At 36.2% G+C, this 23,550-nt stretch overlaps 1 protein-coding gene across 1 annotated transcript in view; it reads right to left on the bottom strand.

Moving 5' to 3' along the window:
* LOC150085334 (cyclin-L1-like) overlaps positions 1–19,408 on the bottom strand; it is a 303,690-nt gene extending 284,282 nt beyond the window's left edge. The window contains exons 1-2 of the mRNA XM_090373159.1: positions 19,124–19,408; positions 3,954–4,028 (exon numbers count right to left, since the gene is read on the bottom strand). Of these exons, the coding sequence (XP_090229285.1) occupies positions 3,954–4,028; positions 19,124–19,339 (291 nt within the window). The 5' untranslated portion in view covers positions 19,340–19,408. The remainder of the gene's footprint in view (positions 1–3,953; positions 4,029–19,123) is intronic.
* Between the last annotated feature and the right edge of the window lie 4,142 nt (positions 19,409–23,550).

The following is a 23,550-nucleotide window of genomic DNA, read 5'->3' as shown; positions in this document are numbered from 1 at the left end:
ATTTTCTATTAACAAGTTAAAAAAAAAAAAAAACTAGCAGATTTAAATAAAGAATTGCAGTCAAGATACGTCCTTAATTAGATATGATGTACAAAGCTAAACTGAATGATCTTTTCAGTTTACTGCTTTAGTCATAGTGCACTACTTCATATTATGTGGCAGTTCATCACACGGTCTTATGTAATGTCTGTACTAGACCAAAGGTGAGTTTACATATTCTGTGGACTGCAAAAACACAATACATAGGAGATTCTTAGGGATCCATATTCATAGGTATTCCTAATCATACTGCCATAAGAATGAATCCAAAAAATGTGACACTGGCCTGCACATTGGAGATTGCTATGCTATAGATCACTCAAAATAAGGATTTAATAGCCAAATAAGTGATTTTGCCTGAAAAAAAAAACTTTTATGGACTTTCCAATATATTTAGTTATGACAAAAACTGACAAAATACTAGTAAAAAATAGGAAAATTGATTATTGGGCTTGACGATGGTCCTAAAAAAACACCAAATGACGAAAATGATAGTCCAAAAAAAAAGGACCAAAATTTAATGTTGAACTGCATATAGAAAAAGTTTAAAAACACGCTAAATTAACATAAATATTCAAACACAATGGATAGTAGATAATTTTTGGAATAAAAAATATGGTCATTAATGGGTTACGGGAATAGAGATTTGCAAATATATCCCCTATTCACAAAGAGAGATTTGACATACTAATCATAGCCCTGGTAGCTTCTCTTCCAGGAAAAAATAATGGAGTCACTTGTTTTTAATGGCAACACTACTCCAACTTATATAGCAGTCTTTTATGTGTAATAGTATCAAACTGCTATGGATAAAGGGATGACTGAGCAAGAGAAGACACATTTATTAACAAATAAAAATAATATGTAAACACTTACCAGCTGTCTTTTTTGACAGATGTAATCTTTCGTGATAATGATATTGCAAAAAGATAGCTAGTAAGTGTTTATGTATTATTGTTATTATTATTTACTATACAAATATTAAACTTAAAGCATAATTCTTCGAATTAGACGTTAGTTTGACTTACTAAAACTTTAATTCCACTACTTAATTCTACAAAAAAAAAAAAAAAAAAAAAAGGAATTCAATAACAATAATTTGCAATCACTGAAGGAGCGGTAAGAAAATACCACAAAATGTTTGACCCCATTATGTACACATTTCCAATTCGGAAATAAACATAATAATACCAACATAGGTTTTGAGTGCTTTGTTATCATCAAAATAAAGTGTCTGAACTTGAAAAAGTACTCAAGATTTCCCATAGAAGCATTTTAACAATAATACATGAGCATTTGTAAATGTCTAAAGTTACATAAGATGGATTCCCAAAAGCCTTTCCCATTTATAACAAACAGAGGGTGGAGTCACCAAAGGAGAATTTAAAATTAATTCTTGCTAATCCAGGTAGATTTTTATCCTATTTGTTGGCTGCCGATAAAACCTAACTACATTTTTATGATTCCGAATTCAAATGCATGTAGTGGAAGCACAAGGGATCTCCAACCTCAAAAAAGTTTCAAACCCAACGGTCAACTGGAAGTGTTAACTTCAGTTTTCCCTAAATGCTGATCTCCAGGTAATTCTCCAGTGGGAGAAATTTAACTTAGTTGATTTCAATCCTTCTAAAATGCAGTCCTCTTATATCTTGCAAAAGGGATTCTTCTGCTCCTATGCTTATCTTCGACGACACTTTGATTTCAAGGCAAGATCGTATATTTCTAGTGGGGATTATCCTGACTTCTAATCTCTCTTGACATAAGCACATTACAAATACTGCTTCCACTACATCTAAAAAAAAAAACTGTTTTCTGTTTTGCTCTTGGAGTTACCTTTCTTCCAAACAGCTGTTCACTCTATACAAATTGCAAATCTGCCCTACCATGGAATATTGTTCTGACATCCATGGTGGTGGCCCCACAACCTCTCTCAGGGTTCTAGATTCCATTCAAAAAAGGGCAGTTAGGTTAATTAATGACTCATCTCTAACAGCATCTCTCCACTGTCTCACAGATTTTCTGTTTCTGCTGCATGGTTTTTCTATAGATACTTCCACAGGCACTGTTGTTCTGAATTGGCTGCTATAATTCCCAGTCTCTCAGAACATGTGCTGCAACCAGTCAACATCATTTTACTATGCAACTTAACCCACAGAACCAACTTTTCTTCTTCCTCATTACCTTCAAGCCCATGCACAGTAATATAGGTTCTAATACTTCTTGTATTTGGGGTTTCATAAAAAAATAAAATAAAATAAAAAAAAGAGAAAAAATACTTCATTCTCAGAACTTTCTGACCACCACTAGTATATGTGTCTGCATGTGTACTTTTTCTTCTTTTTTTTATTATTATTATTTCAATGCATAATATGTAAACATACGTTCAAATGCCTAATTTTTAAAATTTTGCACACTTAGCAGCACAGGACAACCATGTTCATTATTCACACAAATATTTAAAATATATAAAATATTTTTTTTATTTTTTAAATAGTTATATACATAATATATAAGCAGAAATACATGTGCATGTGCAATTTTAGCACAATTTTAAAAAGTGTAAAATAGAAGTGGCTAATGTTTGACTTTTTTTGTTTTGAGTCGCACTAATGTTTTGTTTAATTGAAAATGTTTAAATAAAAAACATTTTTAAATTTTCAAATTATTCATTAAAAAAACATTGCAAAAAAATAATGCAGTCGTTAACAAAAGGTCAAACAGTAATACGCTGTAAGCAGAATTTAAAAAAAAAAAAATTAAAACCTTTTCCTGATATAAAAAACAGGAATTAGGACTCCTATCAGGTTAAGAGATATCCTGCCTTTGTCATACACTGGTCACACTTGACCAAGACTGTTCATTAGTGAATACTCCATTCTGCTTGTAATGCATATACAGCCAGGCCTCGCATAACACAAGTTCAATTAATGCATTTTTAAGTTACTGCTATTTGAAAAAATTATACCACTTTTCACTTTACACAATGCAAATTTCCAGTTAACATGATCTTTTTCTTTTTTTTATGTGATAGTTAAAAAAGATTTGAATCACGCGTTAAGCTTACCACGCATCAGACAGGCAATAAACAAACATTTGCCTCAGTGTGTTACATCAACCATTGGAAGAAGACGTGTTACTTGTTTGTCTCTCACTAATAAAGTCAATGCAGACTTGCATTTAAAAATTCTAATTTTTAAAGGAGATATTTATTTCGCCAGGTCCCAAAGAAGATTGTGGTTGGTCATCAGAAATTGATTGATGAAAAGAGAAAGTCAACTGTTCAAACGACTCTGTTCAAATATTTCCATAACAAATTGTTTCTCCATTGTGTATTTTATGTCAGAGGTTCCTAAACTTTCTCAGTTCACGGCACCCTTAGTGTCTCAGTAATTTTTTCACAATGCACCTAGACCAAAAGAAATACCTAACAGTTCGATTTATTAAGTAGTTAGGTCCATAAACCTTAATAAGAAATGTTGAAACTGTGAACTACCTCAAGCCAGTAGTTCACATGGTGTCCAACAGATGTCGAGTATCACTGTGTTTCCCTCAAAAATTTAAAATATTCCACGGCATACAGTTTGGGAACCACTGTTTTATGCAATAAACATTTAATTCCATAATTATTTTCATTATCTTTTACATGGTATGCAGTTAAAAAGTTATCTAAAAGGAATTTTTAAAATCCTTTATGGACATTCCCGAAGGTCAAGGACCAATTATAATTTTTTTTTTTTCCTACGATTATTATATTCGATTAATGTGTTTCCATTCTGCGATGTGCTCGCGGGGCAAATTAATCACATTGAGGTCAGCCTGTACAAAGAGAAAAAAAAAAAAAAAAAAAGATAATTTAAAACAATTTTTCTAAGTGTAATAATATAAATTAATTCTTTACAAACTCCAACACTTACTTCCATGCTGTGCCTCACAAAAGACTTAGAATAGTAAAATCTTTGAAACAGTACTTGGCCTGTTGCCATTGCAACCTGGAAGGAAGAAACACAAAGTATAAATCTACCTTTATTGTTTCCCTTTTCCTAGATTCTAATCTAGTCTATTTTAACTAAAGTTAACTAAGATCCCAGAGGGAAAATTAAAATCACATATATTTAAGCATACAGATATATGAGAAAAACTGACAGAATAAAAAATTAGGCTCGCTCTCTCTCTCTCTCTCTCTCTGAAATAAAAGTAGTTTGTCTTCCCAAGTTTATTTTCACTAAAATGTAAACTAAATGTGGTATAATCAAATAATGATTTAAAAATTAAATGCTCTTATGCCATATTAAAGGAATTATTGCAAATTGCAAAAGTAATACTGAAAAGGTTCCAAGTGCCACCTCCATTCAAACAAAAATTAAAAATAAAACTATCAAAAAAATTATTTTTTAAAAATACAGAATAGTCAGAGGCATAATTGCTTGCTTAAAGAGTGATGCAATTGCTGCTGTAAATCTGGAAAAACTGCTGCAAGGAAACTCACACTACATGTTTAGTCTCTAGAGCAAAGTTTCCGGCATCCCCCTCCCCCCATACTTCTCCTTCAACCCATGCACGGTACTAAGTACTATACGTTTTGACACCTTTCGTGTTGGGGTTTTCATAAAAAAAAAAAAAAAAAAACCCAAAGAGCAAATACAGCATCCGCTTCAGAAGAAAAACACACAAAAGTTTGAGGAGGGGAATGCAGTCCTGTGGGAACTTTTTGTTCCCTTCCGAAACTTTCCTGATGAGCTTACTTGATGCTTATCTATTCCGCATTTCTTAATTTTATTTATTTTATTTGGTAGTTTGACTTTTAATTTCTGCTTGAATGAAGGTGACAGTTGACACCTCTTCAGCATTACTTGTAATGATTTGCAATAATACCTTTAAAATGGTGTAATAGCGTTGAATTTTGTAAATCATTAAGTTTATTTTGTCAAAACATCAAAGTATATAAACACGATATTATTGATGATAAAACAAAGAACAGAATGATTTAAATAGTAATAATATAATTACAAAAATAAAATTTCTTTCAGGATTCATATCAGAGTAAAAAAAGATGTATGCCACCAGTAGCATAGCTACCCTTTTTCGGGCCCGGAGGCAAAGAACATGTTCGGGCCCCTACTTAATTAATGAAAATTGCAAAAAGAGGAGACAGCCAAAGATGCCGGGCCCCTATAGGACCCGGAGGCAATTGCCTTGCCTGCCTACATGGTAGCTATACCACCCTACTTACTAACCTGGTCTTAATTTTCCATGAATTTTGGTGGCCTTAGATTTTTACCATTTTGCAAACAAACAAGCTGACCTTAAGATAGAAGAAATCTTTATTGTACAGTAAAGATACAATAATGTGCCTGCCACAGCCAGGAGGCTAGGGGCTTGACAAGGTTAAGTTGTAATATAAAAACATGTACAGTATTACAAATAGATAACATGACATGAAATTAAATTAAAAACGTAGCATTAAATCATGCTATAGATATGTTCGGATATACAGCTATGAGTATATACATAGCTGTAATGTTCAGATATACAGCTATGAGTATATACATGTTCATATGTACAAAGCACATATAAGTCAGAATATTTCACATGCGTGCATTAAATTGTTCGGTATACGGTTTTGCATTTTCTTGTGAAACCGTTCATCGGTGTACCTGCGATGTGCTGTTCTGCGCCTCACAGCAGATAGCAGGTGGGGATATCAGTATAAGTCGACATCAGGCCATACAATAGCGGAACAAGTTTGGCCAGTGAGCACCTGTAATTGCGATCCGAAGCGAATTTCTGGAGGTCTACTTCGATCATTAGCAGGGCTTGTATTGTAGAAAGTACTTGACCGGGTAGAAATCTGTCACTGATCTTCAGCCTGTTCCACTATAGCTGAAGCAGAGGAGTGGCTCTTAGGGAAGGACATAGAACAGGCCACTGATATATATCCCAGAAGTCAGGGGAGTTGATCTTGCCAACCAGCATTTTGATAGTGGTCACAGTTCTCCTCATGTGGATTATTTGAGGTAGCCGTGAGATTTGAACTTGGTCGGCCATGCTGGTGGTCCTCTGTTGGGGAAAGGCAATGTTTGCAGGTTGCCCACTCCAGTATCCGGTATTCGCTGGCAAGGATGAGTTTCATGAGAGAAGGTAATGCGGAGGCTCATATTTCAGAGGCATACAGAAAAGTAGGATACACAATGGTTTGCAGATATTTGATTGTAGTTTTTGCATCTGTGTTATGAGGTTGTTGACAGGTACTCCAGCGCATTCGGCTGATCTTGCGTAGAACACAAACGATGTGACAGTTGAACCTAAGGTTTGGGTCGAAGGTTACATTGAGATCTTTGTATTTAGTTACACTTGGAATAATTGCGCCCTCCAGTGAGGGTTGTATGAGTGTGGGACACTTCTTCAGAGAGAAGACCATAATTATGGATTTTTGAGGGTTTAGTTTGAGACCGAATTGCTTGAGATAGTTAGAGAGCTATGATCTTATTACAGATTTCTGATGTGATCACTCCTCTGTTGGGTGATTGCGGTATTTCTGTTAGGAACTTTATATCGTAGGCGTAGGAAATAACATCATCTCTGTTACACACAAAAGGAATAAGCAGAGCGGTAAATAGTAGCCCCGATAAAATGTCACCTTGCACCACACCTGCATTGATGGATCGGGTATAAGAGAAGTTGCGATGAGCGAGGTACACTGTTCTATTGCAGAGGAGTGAGTGCAGAAAAGCAAAAACATCACCTTTTATCCAAAAGAAATTGGTTAATAGATTCAGACGGGCTGTGATATTGAGGCTATCAAAAGCAGCTTTGATATCAGCATAAACCACCACCATTTCTGCTCTGGACTCAAATGCATTTAGAATTGCCATTTGGACTGCCAGAAGGTTAATCTATTAGGGAGAACATAATGGCATTGCTTTGGTGGTTGTGGAAGAAGATGGCACGTTATGTGTGGAAGAAGGGCTTTTTCTAGTAGCTTTAGGAGCGTGGATATCGGTCTATAGTGTTTTTGGCTGGCTTGGAAGTTGAACGTTTGGTAGTGGAACGAGCGTATTTGCTCCAGGATGCAGGAAACACTATGAGATAGGATGGAGTTGAACAAGTAGAGCAGAGGATCAAGAATATATGGACTGAGGCACTTTATGATAAAATGCGGGACTTTATCCAAACCAACAGTGCATGATGGACGCAGCAAGTTGATGGCTTGAAGGAGCTGCTGTTGATTGATTTGAAAAGAAAACAGCTCATCATCTGGACCAGAAATGGAGTCTGGTTGGTAATCATATAGTTAGAAAAAAATTTTTTTTTTTTTTTTTTGGATATCAAGACTATTCGTTATAATGTTTCTGATCTTATTTTTCAATAAGAATAAATTTTTAAAGTTTCCCATTTTCAACTATTTCTTGTCATTTATCTCAAAAAAAAACCAAAAAAACTTCAATTTGGCATGCTCACTAGAGGGTTAATAATATATTATCTATTAAGATTCACAATGAAATCTAGCATTAAGAATTACTACAGAAAAATTATTTCAAAGGTCGCGGTATACTTTTGTTGTATATACAGGGGGGTTCTCAGTATCCAAGTCCCCGCAGTTACGAGGACTTGAAAATTAAAGGAAGCCCTTGAGAAAACTGACCAAGCACTTGTATATTTTTGTGAGAACGACCCTCTTCGTGATCGTGCAGCAAAATATAAGCTCAAAATTAAAGACACCAATGCTACAACACAATTTTATCCAAAAAAATACAGCTAAAAAAAGCAAACAACTCTGGATCATTCTATATTTGTAAAACGGAAAAATAGTGTAACTTCAATAAACTTTACTTAACCTTACATTTTTCATCATATTATAATAAAATATGTCTAATAAAATAATGGTCTCATTTTTCGGTTTCTTCAATCCATTTTTTACCATGTACAAGTACATAATGCACATTACAAAAATTTGGTCCCCATTTTAAGTGGAATTTTCTGGAACCAATTATCCTCAGATAACGAAAACCCCTGTACATATATGCCATTATCTAAAAATTTCATAAATTCATGGATATTCATGTGTAATTAGTACACCGGAACAAACCCATTTGTAATACTTTAGGAGGCTTCCGGATCAGCTAGTGTACAATCTTGCTACCTCTACTCTGCCAGATAGTGACTGGAAGGTGTCTGAGTAGTGTTTATGCGGGGGGCATTGTCGAGGCCACATTATGTCGAGGATCTGGGTATATTCTTACCATGTGTATGCCATTAGACCGGTCTGATGGCAGATGGAATATTATCTCCCACATGGAGATAACCTGCCAATTTCATGCCTTCCACTTATACTGAAAAATGTAACAGCAGAAAGTGCTGAAAGTGAAGTTTCTGAAGATGAAACTGAAGTCTACATGCCTGGAAGCATGTAGACCAGCCCTGAACATGCCTACACACCCAGAGTCTAGCACTTAACTGTTTTCACAGCATAAACTCAATGATCTGGTAAGAGATTTAAATTTACCAAAGTAATTCGCAGCACTCCTTGGTTTGTCACTCCTTAAGCCAAAAAAAACTTTGGCTTAAGATGTCTGTGTCTGTACCATGGGTCATGGTACAGACACAGAGAACAAGAAATAGTCCCCTACTTTTCTGAGGATGATGAGGATGGTTTTTTGCAGTAATACAAATGACTTAATGAATGAGTGTAACTAATTTACTAATTCAGGAATTAGTTACACTCCTACACAGTGGAGACTTTTTACTGATCATCAAAGAGGAGTTTCAAAGATGCATTGCTCCACAATGGAAATATGAGTCAATTCCAGTAGCTCACTATATGCATTTGAAAGAAACGTATGAGAAATTTAAGTTGTTGACAAATATTAAGTATGAAGAACATGGTTGGTTGGTTGGTTGGTTTGTGCTGACTTTAAAGTGATAAGCATGTTAATTAGATAGCAATCTGGCTACATAAAAATGCCTTGCTTTTTGTGAGTGGGACAGTTAGACAAGGAGCAAGCATAAGGCAGAACATACTTCATAAACCACTGGTAGACCCCAAAACTGTTCTTCCTCCTTCCACCCTCAAACAGGGTTTGATGAAACAGTTTGTGAAAGCTTTACCTCAGGAAGGTCCCTGCTTCAACTACCTTTGTACTAAATTCCTAACAATCACCCAAAAGAAGCTAAAACAAGTTATTTTTATTGGATCCCACATTCACAAACTAATGAGGGCCCGAGGTTTTGAGATGAAACAGGTATGGATTAGCTTCAGGTCTGTTGTTGACAATGTCTTAAGGAACAACAAGATCCAGATTATAAGAATATAGTTGAAAATGATGACTGACAATTGCTGGATGCCGAAGAGGGACTGTAAAGTAGAAGGATCTGCAAGAAAATCAAAGAAATGATAATTTGATCCATTATAGATCAGTTTTTAAAATGAGAGGTTAGTGTTTAGTGAACTTTTTAATTAGTATTTAACGTGTATTTAAAAATAAAAGCTAGTAAAAGCAGCATTTTGTTATATCAGTGCACAAATTCTGGCAAAATTAATAAAAATTTATGAAAAATCAAATATTCTGTTGTAATTTTTGAGAAACCTGACATGATGAAAACAAATGGAAGTCATTTTTGAAATCGGCATTAGAAAGTGACTCAGAAACACCCTTTTCTGAGAAAACATTGGTGAATCTTTTTCAAAATACTGAGTACTGTTATATGCAAATCAGTCAATTATGAAATCTGCAACAATCAATTATGAATTAAATATACTGTAATGTTATCTTTAATTTATATGTATATAATAAAGATATAATTTATGATATCTCTTGATTTATGAAGGAGCTCAAAAATGATTTTATTTTTATTCAAATTATTCACCACCTGATTGAATGCACTTATTACACCATTCTAAAAGTTTCTGGAGTCAGCAAAGGTGTCTAATAAGATGATGTTCAGTTTGATGGTTAAGTTTTTGTCTTCAACGTCCTGAAATCTCTTTCCTCTGAGGGCAGCTTTCACCTTGGGAAAGCAGAAGTCTGCTGAGTTTAAATTGAGGAGAGTAGGGTGGCAGCTGATCTGTACAAAGCCGTGTTTCATCAGAAATGTCCTCACAATAAGTGTTGAGTGGGCAAGACATTGTTGTGCCACAAGAACCAGCTGCATTTTTTCTCAAAATTGCAGCCTCACCCAGGAAATGCACTTCAATAGTTAAAACACCTGTATGGAAAATGCAGCATTGCCTCTCCCCCTTTAGGTACAAATTTCTTGTGGATCACACCCTGTTTGACAAAAAACATGATCACGAACTTCTGTAAACAAAACGTTTTGGGCTTCGGTGATGATTTTAAGTCCAATGCATCATTTCTCCAAAAACCAACTGCAAAAACTGCTGTTAAAGGGAAGACCTGCAACTAGGTGGAAGGATGGGATCAGTGAACTTTTGGGCATGACATTTTGCAATACCGCTCGTATAGCACATGATCAATGCAGTTGGAAGAATTTGTTGGTGGCCACAACAGCTTCTCGGGGGGAGAGATCAGGATTGTCTTGATAAGTCTGGATGAAGTCTTTACATAATGCCACTTTGTTGCTTCTACTCGTTTGTGAGGCCATGCAGTATGAATTTTGCATAGACCTTCCTTTTCCCTAAATCTTCATACATAATTTGACGAATCATCTCCTTACTGATATCCAGCTTGCATCCATCATTCCAAGGGTCAGGTCAAATGATGATCTCTTGCCAGTCACAATTTCCTAAACTTTTTCAACTCTGTCCTCATTTTGAGAGACACCTACTTCTTGGGTCATCATGAACATCCTCGCATCCATTTTTAAACTGATTATACCATTCAAACACATTGGTACGATTTAATGTTTCATCAACATAAAGAGTCTTTAATATTTCATATGTTTTTGTTAAAATTTTTCCCAGTTTAAAGCAAAATTTGATATTTGTTCATTTATCCCTGCAAGGAATGTTAAAGCTATTAACAACACTGGTTATTACTTACAACTGGTCAGCCTACTGGACAATCGCGGTATGCCCATCCATTGGAGGAAATCTGAACTACAACATATCATATCTAACTTCAAACATGACCAAAGCAGCAACAGACTGGAAACTTTATTGCCACACCTCGTATATATGATTAAAATTATATTTACATATTCACATTTATGTGTATGTTATTAAGATTAAAGTTCTGTTATCAGTCAACTAACAATTCCATTCAATTATTATATGCACACTCAGTGATCACTGAATTATGACCACCAATCTAATACTGCATTGGGCCACCATTATCATGGATAACAGCAGCTAGCCTGTTATCTACTATACTACCTAGGCCTAGGTAGTATAGGCCTAGGTAGACCTATACCATCGACTCCTCTAGATATCTGAAGGCACTGGTAGGGATCGGTAGCCATGCAAGACATTCCACAGTGTCAGAATAGATGATGGTTCCATGTTCACATGCCTCACTTCCCATTCTGAAATATTCTACAGGTGTTCAATTTAACTGAGGTCAGGCGAATTTGGAAGCCAATTAAGATGGGTAATATCGTCACTCAGTTCCTCAAACCACTCATGCACAATGCAAGCCTGATGACGTGCAATATTGTCTTAGAAGATCCTGTTTCTGTCCAGGAATAAAAGCAACATGGCAGGATCCTAGGAGCTGCCAGTAGACATCACCAGTGAAACAGTCCGTATACACCATTGGTCCTACTTCTCGCCAGAAAAACATGCTCCATAGTAAGCAACTGCTGCCACCTGCCTGGATGCTGAGCACCATGCACAATGGATCCATGGACTCTGGTTGCTTGTGCCACACAGGAAGGTGCCTGTCAGTGTGCTTCACCAGGTATTTGAACTTGCCTCATCAGCATATTCGTTTCCAGTCCCCAGTGTCCACCAACATGTTTTTGACACCAGAGCATTTGCCACAGATGATGATCAGCAGTGACAGGGTGTTATTAGGTAGTCTGCTGTGAACCCCATAAGTCTGGGTGTCCTGCACATCACTTTGTATATTGTTCTTGCATTCCACATATTGTATTGAGATGTCAACTATCACACAGTGACCTGCCGTTGGACCCATACAACATAATGCACTATTCAGCCACCGGGCATATCAACTATGGGTAATCCTTTACAGTTCTGTTGGCAGGAGGTGGTTTGACCCATTTAATACCATTTTTTGTATACCTTAACCAAACAATACATCTTGTCGGTTGCTGCGAGCAATAACAAAATGTGCTGTTTCTGATGTGGAAGCACCAACACACAAACTCCCACAATTATGCCTTTACAAAATCCACAATATCTTTACTATATATCATAACTGCTAATTTATCATTTTGACTTGCATGACCAAATGCAAATTACCAGTGCTCTAGAGTAAGCTGTTCAGCCTTTTATACAAGCTTTATGGCATAATCCATTACAAATGTTCAAAATTCAGTGATCACTGAATGTGTATAATCACTGAACACAACTGTTAGCTGAGCGGTACAGCACTTTAATTTTAATCACATCAAATTGAATCCTTCTGCCATTGTCTTTCTGGTTTCTTCTTCTCAATTTCATAATCTACTTTGCATATAATCAATTACGAAAATGCCATAATCGATTATGACTCTTGATTATGCCCGCCACTACTAGTGCTTTTTTTGTTTTATTTTTCCTCATTTAAGTGTATGTCAGTGCTTTTAAAATACAGTATACATATTTTTTTTGGTTTCAGTTTATTTTAATGTTTTTTTTTATTTTTTTATTTTAGCATTTTTATATATGTTAGTACTTTTAAAAATCTTTTAGTTTTCAAAGAAAATACTTAAGAAACAAATACTGTATTATGAAATTTCTCTTGAATTTCTGGAGTTGCCTCCAAAAATCTTCTCATTCCCCCAGTTTTAGTGCTTTTCAAAATATTTAATTTTTTTATAGCGAAACAGCACACGGAAAAAAAACAAATGTGTTTCTCTATTTGACTGATTTTCATACAAAGTTTTTTTCCTCTTCACTTTAGTGTTTTTGCTTATATCAGTGCTTTTTTCTATTTAGTAAAAAGCCAGCATCTTTAAATTAAAATACCTAACAGGATTTAAATTAAAGGCACTTTTCCACACAAAGTATTAATTAGTTTACTGATACACAAAGGACAATTATTACAATCAGACCCAAACAATCCCAACAACTAAATAAAACTGGTTGTTTCAGATTTCAATATCAAACTGCACCTTTAGACCTGAGTTTTTGGGTTCTATAAAATTATGTACAAAGAGACCTTTAAAGGCTATCAATGCATGACAAAAATCAAATTCTCTGGTTAAGAGTTTTAAATTAAAGCAGTATTTCTCAACCTTTTCGTTGCTGCAACACTTTTAAAAACATTAAAGTTTTGCAGCACACCTTTAAAAGATGCTAAAATTGTGGCACTATACTCTACTATACTAATATATTCACAAACGGGAAGTTACTTTTGTTGGGTATATTTAATAATGCACTTATTATTTGTTTAAATTTTTTTTTATTTTTTTTTTATGTAAACCCCAAACATGAGAGGTATTAGAACCTATAATACTTAGTACCGTGCTAGGTTGGAGGTTGAGAAGACAAAAGAAGATATTTGTTGACGTTGGACTTTAACTTCTGTAGACTGTAATTTTCAGGAAATACGTATGAAGGAAGGTTGTTCCAGGAAACAGCAGTTGAATGAATAAACGAGGAAGATGAAAAGTTGGTTCTGTGAGTTTGAAGTTGGACGGTAAATGGATGTTGGCTGGTGGCTGCACGTGTTCGGACTGTTTTGAAAGAGAGAGTGGAAATTATAGAAGCCAATTCAGAAGAACAGTGCCCATGGAAGTATCTGTAGAAGAGGCATACAGCAGAAACAGTACATCTATGGGACAGCAAGTGGAGAGACTCTGTTAGAGATGAATCATTAATTAACCTAACTGCCCTCTTCTGAATGGAATCAAGAAGCCACACCTCGACCCCTGCTTATGTTGGTTCACACCTGGGTGGTCACCTACCATGTACTTGTGCATGGAGATTATACCCAGGAGTACTACCAGTCCCACCATCGTGAAGGTGTAAGCAGAGGATTTGTCTGTCAAAGACCATCCGGACTTCGCCGAAATTGGGTCCACTTGACTTGAGTGTCACCCGAATATCAGTTCCATCAGCGTTTTAGACTCCCAGGTAGCAAGTGCAGCTTGTCCGGCATATCTGAGAGAATGTCTGTGACAACCTCAATATCTCTTTTTTTTGAAGACACATGTAAGTACATGAAATTTAAAAGAAATTTTTTGAACATACATGAAATATAAAGGAAAATATGTAAAAAATTAACATAATTATATAAACACAAACAAAAATATAATTCATTTTTATTATAAAACTTGGATTTATAAATTTGTTTTGGCTAAGTTAAGAACAGGGTGCTACTCCAGTGAAAAAAAACGTTAGGTTAGTAATGCCACCAATTCAGGACGGTTTCAAGCAATTAATGATTAGTAATGATTAGCAATACAGTGAAAAAAGGTTATGTTATGCCACTAATTTGGGGCAGATTCAAGCATTCTGGAGTGGCACCCTGTTATAAAGTTTTACCATTTTTTTTTTTTTTTTTTATTTGCATTTTCCGCTGCACACTTGAAGCATACTCACAGCACACAGGTTAAGAAACACTAAATTAGAGTTTCACATTACCTTCCAAATTATCCTTAATCATACAGGGTGTCTGTAAATTATTAACCTTATTATGAAGCATGATTAAAATTTTATTGAAATAGATATTGTAAAATGGCTTGCTGCACTTAATAAAGCATCCATTCTAAAATATCCAAAAACATCATTATGAAAACAGTGTACAGAGTTGGGTGTTTTATAAACATTATATCACACAACGTAAAAAAAGACCATAAAATGAAACCATATAAACTGTCATTTGTGAATTATCAGATGCAGATCACCAAAGGAGAGTGACAGCTTGTGACCATTACCCACAACATCAAAGATCATGTTTAGCAATGAGTGTGCTGTTTACATCAGTTCATCTCCACACTGTTTATGTTTGGAGTGATGTCAATCTACATTATGTGGAAGAAGTGCAAGACCATCCACCATGTTATGGTTTGGGCAGCATTATCTGCCTAGCACCTTGGTCCTTACTTTTTTTTTTTTTTTTTGACAGGCCAATCACCCAGCTGTCACATCTGAACATGCTGGAAAATTACTTCATACCAGTATTAGAGACATGGACTAGCCCACGAAATTTATTTTCATGGGCGAGTCCATGCCCCATAGGGATTCATCAAAGTTAAGGTTGTGGAATATTGCATGGCATCTGTTAATGAACTGAAGCAAATTTACACAGTTGGAGGAATTTGTTTGTGGCCACAACAGCTCCTCAGGGATCTATGTGACTGAAAGAAGATGGCAACAATGGACATTATACAATGCACTTTATGTCTAAAGCACACGATAATGTTGCACTAATGTAATAAGCAGTGGTATTAACGATTTAAAGTAATATGTAGGAGTGGGTGTATTTGCGAAACGCTCTGGGACTTCAGGAACACCCTGCACAATTACTACATGCTGTTTCAATTGGTTATTTGGTTTTTTTTTTTTTTTTTTTTTTAAGAGCATTAGCAACTAAGGCCATATTGCTCCGGGATATGCGGTGGTCATTCCTTCACCTTTCCGCATCCTCCGTATTTGGTGGTGACGGGCTCAAACCCCAGTCTAATCAAGAAGCGTGTACTATGCATTGTTGCTCCTTCCCACCTGGCTACGGAGGCACCTGTGTTTGTTTGTTTCAATTGGTCTGATAAGGTGTGCAGTTATTATTACCTATCTAAAAATGAACACAAATTTTATATTCTTTTGGTATTCTATTTATCTGAATATTCATTAGTATTAGTAACGGCCGCATGGTGCAAGAAAGCCTATGGCTTATGCTGTACCAGCCAAAAAAAAAAACCCAAATAAAACAATGACAAAAAAATAATAATAATAAATAAAGTAATAATTAATAAAAGAAAAGGAAATTAAACCTATCATCCTATGCATTTCCCTCACCCGAAGGTACTATCCAGATGACCTTTGAATTTCCCCAAACTGTCAGCCTCTACCACCCATGTACGCAACTTATTCCAGTAATTTATAACTCGCTGGCTAAAATAAAACTTCCTGCAGTCCAATTTAAACATCTCCCCCCGTAACTTGAATTTATGTCCCCTAGTTTGAAAATTTCGTCCTCATTCATTTTACTGATGCCTCTCAGAGTCTTAAACACCTCAATCAAATCTCTCTAAGGTGTCTAGTTTCCAAACTCTGCAACTCACATATTTGAAGTCTTTCTTCATAAGGACGCCCTTTTGCCAATCTCACCAGGTGAGTTACCTGTCTTTGCACTTTCAAGAAGCTCGACATCTTTCTTTAGGTGCGGTCTCCATACTTGAACACAGTATTCCAAGTGTGGTCTTACAAATGCTTTATATAATGGATTATCACGTCCCTAGCTCTACTTGCAAAAGTTCGATAGATCATCGATAGGACAACACGGGCCTTCCTTGCAACCTGCTTACAATGCTCAGAAAATTTCAGGTCTGACATTATCGTAACACCCAAGTCCTCCAGTACTGGGTATAGTTGAACCCCACCAAGTGAATAAGTTATTTTGAGATTACTGTTTCCCAGGTGTAATACCTTACACTTTGTTGGATTAAAGCATAGCTGCCATTTTTCTAACAATTCCTGAAGTCTATCTAGGTCTCTCTGAAGAAGCTCAGCTCAACAGTGATCATTAACTACTCTACCAATTTTAACATCATCTGCAAATTTAGACATCATGCCCTCTATCCCTTCATCAATGTTGTTTATGAAAATTACAAACAACAGTGGTCCTAATACTGATCCTTGAGGAACCCCACTTCTTACATCAACCCAATCTGGGGAATAGCCATTTATCACAACCCTCTGCCCCTTGCCCTGAAGCCATCCTGATATCCATCTAAGGATTTTCCCAGTGATTCCAACCTGTTCCAGCTTATAAAGCAACTGCTCATGTGGGACTGAGTTAAAAGCTTTGCTGAAATCTAAATAAACAATGTTGAAATTATTCCCTAAATCCAGCTCACGAGTGACCCTTTCAAAGTAGCAAACCTGATTTGTTAAACATGTTTCTCTTTACAAAACCATGCTGAGTATCCTTGAGAATTTCAATTCTATCCAAATGATCCTGAATTCCACCTCTGATCATTGCCTCCACGATTTTCCCTACCACTGAAGTCAGACTGACAGGTCGATAATTTCTCACTTCACTCTTAGAACCACCCTTATGTATGAGAGATATATTGGCACTTTTCCAATCCAAAGGAATCTCCCCAGGGTCTAGTGATGCTCGCATAATTAGCCTCAATGGTTCAATGCACTCACTTGCCGCCTCCCTTAAGATTATAGGATATATTCCATCAACTCCAGGAGCGTTACTGGCCTATAGGCTCAAAAGTTTTTTCATTAAATGATCTTGCAAAATTTCAATATCATTAATTACATATTTTTCAACTTCGCTCCCACAATTTCCCATTACCACAAAAGGTTTTTCTTCTGCAAATATCGATGCAAAAAAACTATTGAGTTCATCTGCGACGGCAGCTGGTGTATTTAATACTATCCCCTTTCCCTTATGTATGGGTCCCATCAGGTTTTCCTGCTCTTCTTAGCATTTATATATGTGAAGAATTCCTTATCTTCCCCCCCTCTTTGCTGTTTTCTAGCAATTTCTCATAAACTGCCTTTGCCTGTCAAACCTTTTCTGCAGCTCTATTACAGATCATCTTGTAGCTGTTATAGGCTTCAGTACTTTTTACTGCTCTAACTTTTCCATGCCACCTTTTTCTGCTCAAGTAATGTGGCAACTTCACTATTCATCCAACTTGGAACCCTTCTCGTGGAGTATTTTTTTAATGGTGAATATGCATTCAAGGCATCTGTGATTAATGTTTTAAAAACATACCACAGTTCAATTGTATTCGTTCTCTGTGCAATAGCTACCCAGTTAATAGAGGCAATGTAGCACCTTAAGTCATCGTAATTTCCTTTTCTGAAACTATAACCCATTCTTTGCCTTTTACTACTGCTACCTCTCTCTTCATCATCCACCGTAGAACTCCGTGATCACTTCCTGCTACTGGTTCCTCTACTGTCAGCTCTGTTATGTCATCTGATGCATGGGTGATGAGGTCTAGGATATTCTTTTCTCTAGTACTTTTCCTGACATGCTGATACAAATAACAGTGATCTAATTGATTTAAAAATTTTGTTCCCCATGTCGAGTTTCCTTCCCATTTACTCCAATCAATTAGAGGCAAATTGAAATCACCCACAACTGACGCTTACTTGCCCGTTCCATTTGCATGTAAAGCGTTTCGTTATAATCTTCACAATCATCTGGTCTGTAGATTACTCCTACTCGCATTATACCTTTGTTTCCAACTATCTCACACCATACAGATTCTATACTAGCACGTGAAATGTCTGAATCCGGGAAAGCTATCGTCGCACACAGGCTGCTTCTGATAAGAAGTATTACCTCACCACCCCCACTTCTATCTACCCTATCTTTCCTAAATACATTATACAAGCTGTACTGAAACTCATCATCCCCTATTTCCGGGTGGCACCAAGTTTCCGTAAGCCCTATTATGCCCGCTTTACTTGTTTTAACCAGCAGTTGGAATTCGCTCATTTTATTGACGACACTTCTAACATTACTATATAAACAATTGACTTACTGTTCTCGTATATTTAACAACCCATGAAGTGTAAGTTCATGCTTTACGTGATGGAAGCCTCCTAATCCACGAATCCGATAAATTTACATTTCGTGCATCTCGCAAATATGAATTTTGCATACTTATCGAAAAATGCTTGCATATTTCCCAACAACGGTGTCTAAACTTAGTTTCAATACGGCATATAATTATGCAGATTTTTGCTGTCGGCAGCAAAGCATTGACTTTAATTAACACTTGCCAATACACCTAATTCATAGTAAGAATTCCAATTTACTTATTTACAAACCTGAGGTAGACGAAGCAATATACCCGAAGTTTGAATCAATTCACACCCCAATATCCTCAAATCTGCTTCAGTGTTACTATCAAGGTCGTCCGAACGCGATGGTGTTGGTAAACGTTTATCCGGAGGTAATATACTGTTTTCCAACGATAAAACAACTTTACCATACTGTGTCTTTGGAAGAGCACTATTCTCAACAGCATTCTGAACACCAGCCATCTTGGACGAAAGAGCTTCAATATCCAAGAAAGAATTGGTAACAGTACGCCGATTGATATTTTATCACAATTCCATTAAAAATTAAATGCTGCCTAGCTTAAGGAAAAATACAAAACCCACATCAAGATAAATGACTGTTCATTTTGTTAAGATTTGTGAACTCCGTACTCACAAAATTAAAAATGTTTATTAGAACTACTTCCAAATTACACAAAAACCAGCGCTACGAAATGCTTATTAAGAAGTACAACATGGCGGAAAGGTTAGTTAGACAAAATCCAGCGCCATCGTATAATATATGGGAAGTTGAATAGTTATTCCAGAAATCTTTTTTATTCTACAGGAAATAAAACTCATTAAAATTCGACACTTTACAATACAGAAGTTTAATGTTAAAAATAGTAAGAGCTTCTTTTTTAAGTAACTCGCCTCTACAGTTACTTAAAAAAGTTACTTATAGTTACTTAAAGTTAAGACACAGTAACTATAATTTATCGGGCTATAATTAATGTCAATATAGAATTCTTTAAAATTCGGCCCATTCTGTTAAAAAAAAATCATTTTACAATCCTGGTTTCAGGAGAACCTACACGCACAAACTTTAAAGTTTATGCTTGCAGTTTAACATTTCTGCCACTGAAGCTATTAAAGGACCTTAGCTGTTGGACGAAGCTATTAAAGGACCTTAGCTGTTGGACGCTGCGTCCATCTAAGGCAGCGTCCAACAGAAATTAAAACGAAAAAAATCGAAATTTCCTTCCTCCGAAGGAAGCAAAATCGTTTTGAATATTTTCGTTACATTCTTTTTAATTTTTGTTTGCGTTAAATTGATTTTTAATTGTGTTAAATAGGTTTTTAATTATTTATTTTTTACTCTAATGTAAGTTTTCGATTTTTTCGTTTTAATTTCTGGAGAGTATCATACGGAAGTGTTCTACGTATTATATTGAGGTAAACTCCTCTTATTATTTTACAAATATTAATATCAACGTAGAATGTATTGAGTATTGCAGCTCTGATTCACACTATATAAACTGTCTATGTAAATGGATCTCCTTTATGTTTTTCTATCTAGAAAATAAACTTTTTTTAAAAATAAAAATTTAACAAGTATTGGTTATTAAAAAGGAATCGGTTATCGCACGTGAATTTATTGCGTGAATCAGCAGATTGCCACAACTTCAGGCATTCAGACTAAAATAGTTATTTTTTATTGTTCTCTTTGGTATCTCTATTAATAAAGAAAACGAAAGAAATGGTTATAAGAAAGGTAGTAGTAGTAGAAGAAGGTCATTTACTTTCAGGAACGTTTCACTTTGCCATTGAGATACTTAGCTACAGGCTGGGGGTACGAAAACCTAGAGAGACTAGTGGTTTTCAACTCAAAGAAGAGTCTAGGACGAATCCGCCCCCCATCGTGAAAAGGGTTTGTTTTCACTTGCAGGGTCAGACCTTTAGAGTGCGTTGTGTGATACCCTAGGTTTTCCAGGTTGGGTCTTCCTTTTCAACCTAGAGCCGCAATAACCCGTATTAAAATAATATTACTTAGCTGATTTATTCCCACCTTTATGTTTGTTGACGGTGGTGTTTTATCTAGAGACTTCTTGCTCTAACTAGATTCCTCTATATATATATATGTTCACTTATCTATTTATATATGTCTCTTAGTTCAGTTTATGCCCCCAAGTAAATAAAAGGATCATGGACACATTTATGGATTAACAGATAAACATTTTAATAGAGAACAGGATTATTAACAATACAACTATTCCACATATGGTGGTTATGGGCAAGAGTCAAGACAACAGAGTTATTGGCCAACACCTTACAATTACCTCTTTAGAGTGGGCCCTTAGACAACTGAGTAGTGGTACAATATCTTATTAGCTTGTACTTAGTTGATTCAATGATCAATATTACGCCCTTTTAATGATTCACGACATTACATAATTCTTTCACCCTAACATTGTTGGAATTTGGTTCGGGAGCTGTCTACTTAAGAGGGGTGTACTGTTCCGTTTGGAGTGGTTATGTGTGTATGTGTGGGGCGGTGTCACGAGTCCGGGGTGTCTAAATAAGCAAACTATTTGCAGAAGGAGCACTTACCGATCAATTTCACGGACTTTTGTGTGCCTCAACGTCAGTAGCTTCTAAGGAGAACTCGGGAGAATGTTGCTGCAGGCGAATTTTGAGGACTCGTGTCCACCGTGGACGTGGCGACCGCACTACGGGTAGGGGGTAAGACGTTCACTTCTGGTCTACGTTAACGACCTGGCTTCCTCTCTCTTTTTTAGCTCCGCGCCTTCCCTTTTTACATAACCTCACAAACATAAAGGAGTTTCGGATTGGACACTAAATTCCTGGGGCGACCCTTGCCGTCCAATGAGGATTATGACCTAGAGACAATGTCAACAGCCCTCTAGTGGGACCTTTCCAGGTCTTGGTGCACGCACCTACGCACATGCTGGCTGGGCATCTGCTTCCATCCTGTTGACTTGCAGGCCCACTATCTCTGCATCCTTGTGTACAAGGCTATGCCCATAAACTCGATTTCCTTTCTCGCTTACCACTGCAGCGTTCACCATCTGGTACTGGTGATAACATTATCTGTGACAGGAATCAGGATGTAGGCTAGACTGGTGACTTCACTTTCTTTTCGTATTCTTTTTTTTTTTTATATTCAATGAATGTATTTAACTAATATAGACTTGCTTTTACTTTTGCAGCAGAGCTTTTTCTGTCTAATTAGATTCATAAATAAAACAGCTAACTTTCTTGTAATTTAAATCCCCAACTAATAAAATAGCAATTCGCTCCCTTTTGAGAGTCCTATTCATATACGTTCCCCTTCTTTGTCAAAACCGATCACCATTCTTAATGTGATTCCCTGATGTATAAACAATATTCAGTTATGCATTCAGTTATGTTTCAGACTTGGTAATGACCAGGAATTACTGGGTGTCTCCTTGACTCTAACACTACGGAAAGTATAGACTTGTGGCGGATTTAATGTCTCTGAAAAAGATTAACTTCCGTAGCAGGAAACGCAAAACTTTCACTTGGAAAATGTTGATTCACACAGAATCTGTTTTGTCTTGAACAGATTCGGAATATGTTTACGATTTGAATAATGTCAATTATTAATAGACAGCTGCTGTAGTAACTACATATTAGAATAAAAAGGGGGGTGACTGGTTGCCTTGGCAACATTCCTCCCTTCACCAACTGTGAAGACCAAGGATTGGTCGAAAACACTCTCCCTCCCCGGAGTAGAACCAAATGTAAGCTGATAAACTTTACCATTTATTTACTAGTAGTATTGTTATTCCTCTTATTCTATTTATTGCTTTACTTTTTATTTATTATTATCATTATTATTAAAAAGGTACGTGATATGAGTGCGTTCTTTTGTGTGGTAGGAATCCTCCTCGGTAAAGTTCAGTGCGACCGACTGAAGAAGTTGCAGGGTGCCGTTAGGAGCCGCAGGCCCTTTCCTCCCTTTCTAATTTACGGTATGCTATCAGGAAAGAGTAATAACTGAGCTTAAAATTGTGAAACGCGAATCTTCTAAGTATGTGTCTCGTTTGCGCTTAAAGTTTGCTAAGTTATCACCGAACCTCGAATACATTTTTTTTTTTTTTTTTTTTTTAAGTTAATTTCCGCAGTTATGCCTCTAACTTGTAAGAAATTTACATTGATCATTGATCCAATTTCTTTACCAAAACTTCATATTAATTTATCAAAACAAAATTTAACAACAATAGATCACCAGAGTTGGTGAACAAATCTTCATTGTGGTATCACACACACTTCTGGAACAGTTCGTTGGCACTTTAGGAAGGTAGAACTAAAAGTCTAATTTGGAAAGTTCGACAACAGCTTTCTGCGAAAATCTTGTAGGAAAACACAAATAGCTTCACTTAACCGATTCACTTCTGGAACGACAGCGTCGCTGTGGAGAGCAGGTCCTTATTTGAACAAAGTTCTAGTCTGTCTGAAGAAGAACGGAATAGGATATTGGTGTGTTTGAGTCCCTGGGAGTTACATAGATCTATATTTCTCCTCTTTAAATGGCACTTACATTAAGACAAGTCCTAATACATTGAGAAACACTAAGAAAACATCGGCCCAACCTTGATGATGGCACATCTCTCTTGTCATCACTCATTGCCCATTTACATGAAAGAGAAAGAACAAAACGTAATATCAGT

The sequence above is a fragment of the Mastigoproctus giganteus genome, chromosome 5 (assembly GCF_048544385.1).
Source record: "Mastigoproctus giganteus isolate SK-2022 chromosome 5, ASM4854438v1, whole genome shotgun sequence".
Classification (NCBI taxonomy): domain Eukaryota; kingdom Metazoa; phylum Arthropoda; class Arachnida; order Uropygi; family Thelyphonidae; genus Mastigoproctus; species Mastigoproctus giganteus.
Note: the sequence above shows the minus strand (reverse complement) of the source record. Positions and strands in the feature narration are given on the sequence as shown.